At 46.8% G+C, this 10,206-nt stretch overlaps 2 protein-coding genes across 2 annotated transcripts; both read left to right on the top strand.

Annotated features, from left to right (window-relative positions):
- Positions 1-2,025: 2,025 nt before the first annotated feature.
- On the top strand, positions 2,026-3,268 carry FIESC28_08228 (uncharacterized protein; the record flags this gene model as incomplete). The annotated part of the gene is made up of 2 exons (XM_031162366.1): positions 2,026-2,360; positions 2,407-3,268. 2 exons carry the CDS (start codon positions 2,026-2,028, stop codon positions 3,266-3,268), a joined length of 1,197 nt encoding a protein of 398 aa, XP_031013594.1.
- A 798-nt stretch (positions 3,269-4,066) lies between these two features.
- Positions 4,067-6,600, top strand: FIESC28_08227 (uncharacterized protein; the record flags this gene model as incomplete). Its single annotated transcript, XM_031162365.1, has 6 exons — positions 4,067-4,280; positions 4,326-4,421; positions 4,467-4,533; positions 4,584-4,793; positions 4,845-5,816; positions 6,498-6,600. The coding sequence occupies 6 exons, from the start codon at positions 4,067-4,069 to the stop codon at positions 6,598-6,600; spliced, it is 1,662 nt and encodes a 553-aa protein (XP_031013593.1).
- Between the last annotated feature and the right edge of the window lie 3,606 nt (positions 6,601-10,206).

Below are 10,206 nucleotides of genomic sequence, written 5' to 3'. Positions count from 1 at the left end.
GGGGAATCCTCACTGTTGTATGTTTTTTTTTTTGTGCCTGGGACAAGATGCTTGGTTGAGAGAAAAAGAACAATAGTAAGGGTTAATGACTCCTTTTCTGTGACAGTTATAACCTGGATAACAGACCGTTTGTCTTCGCTCTATAACTTGTGCGGGGGATCTGTCTCGGTTTTTGACAGCATTTGTGAAACTCCAGCTCTAAAACCTTGATGCACAACGGATAATTCTAGGATATTCACTTTGATATCCAAGGTGATATTCATTCTATGCAGATCAATTCCACATAAAATCCTAATTGCCATTAGCTTTCCCACTAAGATCCTCCCATTCCATCGCACCTTGGCACCATCCACAGCAATTACCCTACAGCTCTAGAAGAATCTATTTCCAGATGAAACCCACACGACACAATTCCGCTATCGGCGTGGCTAGCGAGGTCTTGGTTCGCAAGCTGAACTCTTTCAGAACGCCAATCCGGAGGATCTACCGGTTCGGGGAAGCTAATCGTTAAAAGGCCGACGCTATGGCGGGAGGACCCAGCGGAGTGGTATCATGTTGGATATTGGTAAGAGGGGCTAGATTATTGAAAGGAGACATGAAGAATTACGTTCAATAATGCGATGGGAATCCTCATTTGAAGTGAACGGCGAGTCACTGCGGATGAATTGTTGAAAGCATATGATGGAGAGATTGGAAACATTGAGAGGCAAATTCAAGATTTCACAAGCTGGCCCGAGCAACAACCCAATCAAGCCTAGTCCCAAAGCCCAGAAACGTGGCATTCCACATTTTGTCTCATAGCTCAAGACACACGTTCCAGAATTTCAATCCTCGGCTCGTCTCAAAAAATGGCTGAAAGTCAAATCCGAGTCTAGATTAATTCAGGAAGGCAGACGACAGCTGATAACCTCCATCAAGATTAGACAAAATCCCCTGAGCAGGGATCCTTACTCCACCAATAAGGCCGACCGAGAATCCACCTCTACAAAACTCCACCTTGAACTGAGCGAGAAAAACACTCCACCTTTACGAGCGACACATCTCAAACTTTTACGTCTCGTTTATGTAACGACAACAATTTTCTTTGGCTGGCCTTACAAGGCGATCCCCAGACTTGAATAATAGGAATGCTTTGATCAAATGTTTATTTCCCCAGGTTTTGGCGAGAGATTGATATGAGACAACGACATGTGAAAAACATCTGCACCGCGCCATGAATCCTTCGCGGATCTTGGCTTGTGATTAGGGGCTTATTTCCACGTGTGAACAAGCCAATGTCTCAACCACCAGCAAAACGCTAAACCAATCTTGTCCAGCGACAAGTGATAGTCTCAATCATTGGTTCATTTTTTATCGGTCAAATATCTTTATCAGTCCACCTGTATACGCGCTTACCTCAGATTGATTGATGGCGCCACAGGGGAAAAGATTCCGCTCGCCGACTTCGCAATGCACCTCGCTGTAAATGGTAATTCTGGGAAGGCGCCATGCGGTACCCCTGGCTGTCAGGACTCTTCAATGTAACTGTCGCCATTCTTGATGATACGACGCGACATGGATAATGTCCGAGCCATCGGGAATAGTCTCACCCATTCGTACTTATAACTCCGTCGGAATGATAAGATTCAGTATTATCTTACAAAGTTGCAGTTATTGAAACTCGACTTGTCTTATCAGCGTATTGAGTGTGAGTGGTTGGTCATTTTATTGCTTATGGGTGGCGTGCCCCTGACATTAGCTTAGTTCGACTGAACGGTTGGGTGACGTGCGATAGCGGATTTAGCTGCGCCGCTTTTTAGCTGACCATTCCCAACGTCTTGTCCTACTTCGGCGATATGATTTGTCTGGACCACACCCCTTGTCACTTGTCACTCATCCGCCATCCCAAATGCTGGGAATTCATTATGTCCCGCATTCCTGGAACCCTTGACTTTGCTTTTCCCCCACCTCTTTCTATTCATTGCTCTTTTCTTTTCTGCCAGCGATTTACATTCATTTTTGGCCTTCTCGGGCGTATAGCCCGCCATGTCGCTCTACTCTACAGCACCAGACATCAGAGACTTTCAGGAGGATAAACCGACGCTGTTGGTCTCATGGTGGATCACAGTCTTTTGCACAGCCATCATCCTCACCCGACTCGCCGGTCGATACGTTCGCGTCGAGAAATTACTCAAGGAGGATATCATCGCCGCCGCAGCACTTGCACCGCTTATTCTACGAGCAGTATGCGTGCATTTCGTGCTCAAGAATGGCACTAATAATGTTAATCTGGATGGGTTGGATTTGAGTGATGATGATATTGAGAAGAGGATTTTCGGAAGTCGAATGGTTATGGCTAGTAGAGTATTTTACGCTGCTGTGTATGTGAGGCTTTCCAACTGAGAGGATGATTGCTAACGGGTGCAGACTCTGGGTTTTGAAACTTACTACCCTTGAATTCTTTGAGCGTCTTGCTGGCGCTACTCGACGAAGATCACATCGCATCATGATCCACGCCATCCGCGGTACCCTCGCAGCAACCTTTCTCGCCGTCGTTGTTAGCGATCTCGCGGAATGTCAACCCTTTCCTCACTACTGGCAAGTCACGCCCGACCCAGGCCCTCAATGCCGTCAAGCCTTCATCCAGATGCTCACGATGGGCTCATGCAACGCCTTAACCGATCTTCTTCTCATCGCCTTCCCCATCCCCATCATCCTCTCCACGCAAATCCCCACCAAGCGCAAGGTTCTCCTCATCATGCTCTTCAGTTTTGGGTTATTGACGGTTGGAATAACACTCTACCGCATCCCACGCATCATCCAAGCAAACGGCAGTCAAGTTGTCCGCACAATGTGGGCGTCCATAGAGATCCTCGCGGCCACGGCAGTAGGCAACATCGTGGCGTTAGGCTCATTCCTTCGCGACAGTGGCGTCAAGCGCAAGAAGTATAAGGATTCTGAAAGTTATGACGGGTATTCGAATTCGAGATCGCAGTCGCAGGGTACGAGACTTACGAACCGGGCACAGAGTCAGTGGGAGAATGAGGATGAGATGCCTGTGCGCACGACGGAGGGGATTTGGGCAAAGACGCATGATTCTGTGTCCAAGAGTAGTGCTGGCGAGAGACCTGTTAGTCCGACGCAGAGTCACGATTCCTTGATTACGAGGGATCAGTTGCAGGGGGAGTCTATGGATATGCCCCGTGAGGATTTTGCGTATAGAGAACCTCCTACCGCTGTTATTGCGGGTGGTTCGAGGGAAGTGCAGAGAGCGCAGCCTTCAAATTGATTGTCGTTAATAATTTCTTGTATATATTTTTTGGATACCACCATTTACTTTGTCAGATTTGAGATCCTACATGAGCGACAGAACAATTGTCGTCCAAAGTTTAGGGCGCCAAAATATAGCAACCTAAAGATCGTCTAAGAGTCCATAAAATGCCTAGACTATTTCGTCTCTTATTCTTAAGATCTCCTCGGATGGTCCGTGTGTTCTCATGACATGTTTACCCCAATTCCTGTACGTAACAGCAACGCGAAACCCACCACGATGGCTTCAACCCCAGACCCAGTGTGGATAAGATACAAATTCCCCATGGGCAGAAATACCTGATCTTGCGATGAGCTGACATGTTCTCTGGATATGAGCTGCTACAACATGCATATTGAGCCATTTTGTCGTGATGCGATAAGATAACAATCGCCAAGCACAGCATGAAATGACCCGGTAACTCGCTGATCTCATCTCCATTGAAACGCGCGCTTCCTCCACTTTCACTCACCGGTAATTTCCCCGCAATGTTTTTTATGCCGTTCTTCCAATTTCTGTTTCTCCAAAACATGAACTTATCTTTATCACACTCCCAGGACGATCTTGTCCATTAGCGGCTATCAATCTTACGCCCGTGGCAAACCCGAAGAAACCTTCTAGAAACATTCCAGAAGCTAATCAGGAATTTTTTTTTTTTCGTCGCTGAATAATCTTTACAACGACATTTACGACAACATAAAACGTCATTCGTCACACGAACTACGACAAATCAATTCTCATTCCCAACCCCCCCCTTCATTCTCACGAGTGAAAAAAATGAACGATGATGACGCGCGTATAGAGATGGGCACAAATAACAGTTGGATCGATGGCTTCAAACGCGCTGAGCCCAGACCGGGTTATTTACCTACCGATGCGCCAGAGCGCTTCTACGATATAAGAGCTGCGAATGCGAAAACGGCGAATACAGCGCTGGCGAGAGAACTGAAGGGGAGACATTTACAGATGATTGCCTTTGGAGGCGCTATAGGTAAGACGTTCATTCATGGTACTCATTCGTAAGCTAACCTTGCAGGAACGGGTTTATTTGTCGCTTCAGGCGGTTCATTATACAGAGGCGGCCCAGCGAGCGTGTTATTATCATATATCCTCATCGGCGCGATGCAGTATTGTACGATGCAGTCGCTGGGTGAGCTATGTGTGGCGTTTCCTATAGCTGGGTCGTTCTCGGCGTTTTCAACGCGGTTTTTGGATCCGTCTTGGGGATTTGCTATGGGTTGGAAGTGAGTTGCTCTAACCTGCCCATCTGAGTTTTACTGACGGTGTATACTAGTTACTGCTTGCAATGGCTATTTGTTCTACCCTTGGAAATAATCGCTGGTGCCTTTACGATAGGCTACTGGAACGAAGCCATTAGCAAATCAGTCTTTGTGGCTATATTTCTGCTTACCATCGTTGTTATCAACCTCTTCGGCGTCAAGACATATGGAGAAGCCGAATTCATTTTCTCTCTTATTAAAATCACTGCCATTGTTGGCTTTATGTGAGTTTCACCCAACAGTGCATCCCAATTTCTCTACTAACGATACTACAGACTTCTCGCCATTGTGATAAACATTGGTGGTGAGCCAGAAGGCCATTACATAGGCGGCAAATACTGGCGTAACCCCGGCGCCTTCAAAAACGGCTTCAAAGGCTTCTGCAGCGTACTAGTCACATCAGCCTTCTCCTTCACAGGAACAGAGCTCATCGGTCTCGCCGCCGCCGAGACAGCCAACCCTCGAAAATCCCTCCCGACAGCGATAAAGCAAGTCTTTTGGCGCATCATGATCTTTTACCTTGTGGCGCTTTTGCTCGTAGGCTTGTTGGTGCCCTCTGACGACGGCCGTCTCGTTGGCGGTGATAATGTGGCTGATGCGACGGCCAGTCCGTTTGTTATTGCCATTGAAAAGGCGGGTACTTCGATTTTGCCTGGGATTATGAATGCTGTTATCTTGATTGCTGTTGTTAGTGTTGGGAATTCGGCTGTGTTTGGGTCTTCGAGGACTTTGGCTGCTTTGGCGGAGCAGTCTCATGCGCCGCAGGTCTTTGCGTACGTCGACCGTCAAGGGCGTCCCCTCATGGCCATCCTCTTCGCATCATGTATTGGATTTCTCGCCTTTCTCGCTGATGTCGATTCCCACGACGCCATCTTCAACTGGCTGTTGTCCATCAGCGCTTTAAGCACACTCTTTACATGGGGAAGCATATGTCTCTGCCACATTCGTTTCCGCTCAGCGTGGCAGTATCAAAACAAACAGGAAGTGGAACAGCTACCGTTTACATCACACGTGGGAGTCACAGGGTCGTGGTGTGCGTTTATCGGATACGTTGGCGTTCTTGCTTCGCAGATCTGGATCGCGGCGTCGCCTGTATATGTGCCTGACGCCAACACCAGTGGTGTGCAGAATTTCTTCCTCAAGGTTTTGGCGATACCGATAATCCTGACGTTTTACGTGTGCCACAAGGTTTGGTATCGGACGAGGATTGTGAGAGTGGAAGAGATGGATGTCGAGACGGGGTGGAGGTATGCGAGGGTGCATATCATGAATGAACAAGAGAGGGAGGAGAGATTGGGGTGGCCTCGGTGGAAGATGATTTATAGATTTCTGTGTTAGCGTGTCTTTTTAGAGTTGACGGTTTAGGGAATTTATGTGTAGCTTCTACAAGGATAGACGGAGGGTGATAAGTTATTAAATCATAGTCGCCATTATTCGCATGGCTCTGGCGACTTCTGAGAATACCTTGTAACTAGGATCCCAAAAGACTTCAGGCGATCAGCCCGCAAGTGTATTCCGCATAGGAGCAAACCTAAGCCCAACGTCAGTAAGCGTCTGCAAGAAGAATCTGAGCCATTCCGTGAGCCGGTGCGGCATCAACACTTGGCACATTTGAAGAATTTTTTGTATGCCGAAGAGTACAAATATTACGCACGAACTCCGGTCAGTTGTCTGTTCGATTTCTAAGAGGTGTCCTTTGGATTAATGCCGGACATGCTGACAGAGCAGCCAGATTTGTTAATGTCCATTCTCTCCTTCAATCTAGAACGACAACTCAAGCCGAAGATATTCCACTGATTTCGATGAATATGCCGTGCATGAATGCGAATGCTATATCACAAAGTAAAACCATCGATGCAAGGATGACGCAACTATTTTATGGCCTCGAGTCACTTCCGACCGAGCTTCTTCTATTCTGATTACGCCAGGCTGAGCTCGTTCACTGTTGATGCTTGGATATCACGTGAGATAGCTCCCGAAAGTTTCGAGGCCAAGCACACTCTCAAGCTTGGTTCAACAGGTTTCCGTTAAGCAAGAGATATCTATCTAGTTATTCGGGATTATCTTCCTTTAACATAGATGCGATAAAGCTTCTTGGCGACTTTCCCAAATATAATAAATCCCATCGGCGTTTATCAAGTTCATCCCTGGTTGCTAAGCGCGATTCACAGTTACGCGGGCTGTCCCGGCCCTCTTTCCTGAAGTAGCTCTTCTAGGGCTGTCATACATATTATTATTTGGGGTTTATCATCCAAATACAATTGATATGAGCAGACAAAGGACACAAAAGATGCCCACCACACCCCCGAACGCTGATTGGGCGATTAGCTAATAGGCAGATTCGTGCTGGGGGTGAAAAATACCTAAAATTGGTTGATGATCTGTTTTAGTTTGGGAGTTCATCGATCTTTTGTCGTTATGGTCCAACAGCTCTAGCAATCGGCTGCGACTTTTGAACTCATATGATGCGATCACTTCGCGAAGCGAAACGACTCCGTTGAAGCTCTGTCCCCATTCGAGCCTTGTCTTACCTCTGCATCTTTCGTAACAGCCCACAACATTTCTCAACAACAGAATCTCCACTCCATAATAGTTCGGTTCTTCTTCACGGTAGTAGATTTTCGCTTCTGGGAAGCAAATTGACAAACATACCGCCGCATCTCCGTCGGTTTCGACTTGGATTTCACAGTATAAATCAAGTCCTTCCTCTAGGAACCGTTCAAGCACCGGCCAAGTCCATGTATAGAATTCGCCGCCAGAAAGCAGAAATCGCGCGACATGTAATTGCCAGATTGTTAACGGATCTGATTTAGCTGCAAAGCGGCTGGGATGAGGACCAGTGGACCCGAAAGGATCTGGGATCAAATCGCTCTTGTGATGGATGCTTATAAGCGGATACCGAAAGAAGTAATACCATGTCCGCGACTCGAGAACAACCAGGGCGGTCAGTGGCCTTCTCAATGGATTGCGAGAAAGATCTTGATCGTTTCGAGTCTTCCATTCGAAAAACTCCTCGAGACCCTCTTCTGCTGCTATACTGGCTGTACAGAGAAAGAATCTGTGCGAAATAGGCCCTGTGCACTCAGAGCCTATGAAGAGACCCCGTGTGTGATTGTGGACTAAAACACACTTTGACTGCCTTTCCAAATGCGATTCACGTGCGGGTTGTGGAACGATCGGCCATTGATTGTCGATCCATGTCGACAGATACTCTAGGAATCTGTATGGTGACTGGTCTACCTCTTCTGTGAGGCGCATCCGAATGATACGTCTACAATTATACTTCACTGTTATTTCATCCATGTCTGAAACCCTGATAGCAGCGAAGCATAAGTGTGAATAGGCATCGACGACGTCCCATTCGTCAAGAGCATTGTCCATTCGACTACTCAACTCTGGTACCTGTGCATTTGTACGGAACATGTCAGGGACAGATCGATGAACGAATGTAAGCCAATTTGATGACGTGGAATTATCGTAGTGGCATTCGATTAGCCCTCCGCAAATACCATGAAGCCGCTTCTGGAGGGTCTTTCCGTCTGGTTTGTCGTTTGTGAGATCGTTTCGTATGGAGAACGTTGGATCTTTTTCGTAATCGTCCATGAATGAGAATGCAAGCAACGATAACCCCATGCAGGAGTTGGCGACTGGAAACAAGCTTATTGTTCTCAAAGTCTTTTCCTGGTCCTTCGATTCGAGATTATTCAAAACATGCTCAAAGAGAGCTTGAGCCCCGCGCGGAAGACAATTAAGCTGTTCCTTTAGTACTGCATCGCTAGCTTCGTGCGACAGCTTAATTCGAATAGTGGTGACAACGAGATGAGTCCATAGAAACACGCCTGACGAACGATAGGTAATTTCATGCACAAACTCATCTCGAAGCTCTGGATTCTTCATATCTGTGAGGCGATCACGAACGTAGTTATGCATGTCAAGTCTGGTAAGGTACTGAAGTCGAAAGCCAGGGTCTTGTTCATATTCAGTCATAAAAACTGGATCCTCCCGACTTGACACGCAGAGTTTGAGATTTCCGGTTGCTCGAACTGTCCAAAGACGAAGGGTTCTGACTAAGTCAATATAGTCCAAACCACTATCGACACCAGGCTCGAATTCGTCGAGTCCATCAATGAAGAAGCAGAATCGGTGACTATCAAAGATTCGCTCGTTATTGAGGAGCCGCTGTAGTGCGCTTTTTATAACATCTTTTGATATGATCAACTCATCCTGTATATGCCATGGCGCCAGTTTTGCTTGCTTCCAGCACTCCGGGAGGACTTCAGCAATGAGGTCAGGGCGTTTCTTGAGAACATCGTGTAGAAGCGAGCAGCATAGACCAAATATAGTTCTTAGATGTGGCAAGCCATGTCTCCAAAAGAAGAAATTGGCAAAAACAAGCGATTTAGAACCTATGAGGGTGAGAGTCTGTTCCTTGATAATATAGTATATGAGCACCTTACCTGCCCACTTTTGAAGCTCTGCCTGGGTCCTGTCGTGGCGATAGAGAAATTTCATCAGGGTTGACTTTCCTGATCCAAGCTTTCCAGATATATGGAAGATTGGAGACTCTGACAATGGGGATGACAGCCAGCCCATAAACTTTTCCCGGGTTTCTTTCTGTATCTGTAGAAGGTTTAGTTGGCCAGTTCTTGAAGTTCCACGAGATTCACCGTTACCTTGTGGGCCTCAATATACCTACAATGATCTGTGACCATATCTACTGGTTCATAGATCCACTTAAATGTGTCTTTATGAGCTTCATGTATGGCGTCATATCTGCTACTGATTCCTTTTAACTCCAAACTCTTCAGGACATGTTGCTGTGTGATAACGCGGAGAGCCTCTTTGTCGATGTTGAGAAGTTGCCGTAAGTGGTTGGAAGCCTGGCTGCCAATGTCCGTGATCTCGTCCGTAATTTCACCATGGCGCAAATTTTCTAAGGCTTTTGTTAAAGCCTCAAGTTGGATTGCGTTCTTCTGACCAAGCGAGAGTAGGTCTCGAAAGTTATTAGTGGCTTCAGATATATTTCTTGTCGGCCATTATTCAAAAAGTGGGGAATTAAAAAGGGCTTACCTTGCCAACTCAACCAGTGCCATGGTAAGCTGGCCACGATAATCTCCCAGCCTGCGCTCGAGGTTTCTGATCCGATCAATCGCCCTAGTGGCTTTCCAAGCCCTGAGGAGAGTTGAAGATTTCCTTTTTGGCTTAATATCGTTCAGGACATTGATTAGCTCTGCTGAAAGCACTTGGCACTTCTTGGCGAGAAAGTGAAGAGACTTCTGCTGTTCTGTTAAAAGCCCGCTGTTCCCAGTATCTAGTCTCTCCACTGCTTCCTTGACTCGATCCGTCAAACTCTCTGTGTGCCTGTTATCATCTAATACACCATCGAGTGAGCTGTGTATCTCGTAAGCCACTTTCGTGAGTTTAAGGGCCGCTTGGAGGAATGTTAAGATTCCAGAAGCCAGTCCGATTGTGGAAACAGGGTCCATAAGAGGCTTCCTAACGAAAAACAAGCCACGAATGACAGCTTGTTTATCACAAAGGGACAGCTGGGTGAAAATACGGAAGTAATAAGGGCAATGGCACACCTGGATCTTGGTAAACCTGCAGCTCAGGGATGAATCCAGATGTGTCTTTTCC

Source organism: Fusarium coffeatum, assembly GCF_003316985.1.
Source record: "Fusarium coffeatum strain FIESC_28 chromosome Unknown BRIP53273_contig_191, whole genome shotgun sequence".
Classification (NCBI taxonomy): Eukaryota; Fungi; Ascomycota; class Sordariomycetes; order Hypocreales; family Nectriaceae; genus Fusarium; species Fusarium coffeatum.
Note: the sequence above shows the minus strand (reverse complement) of the source record. Positions and strands in the feature narration are given on the sequence as shown.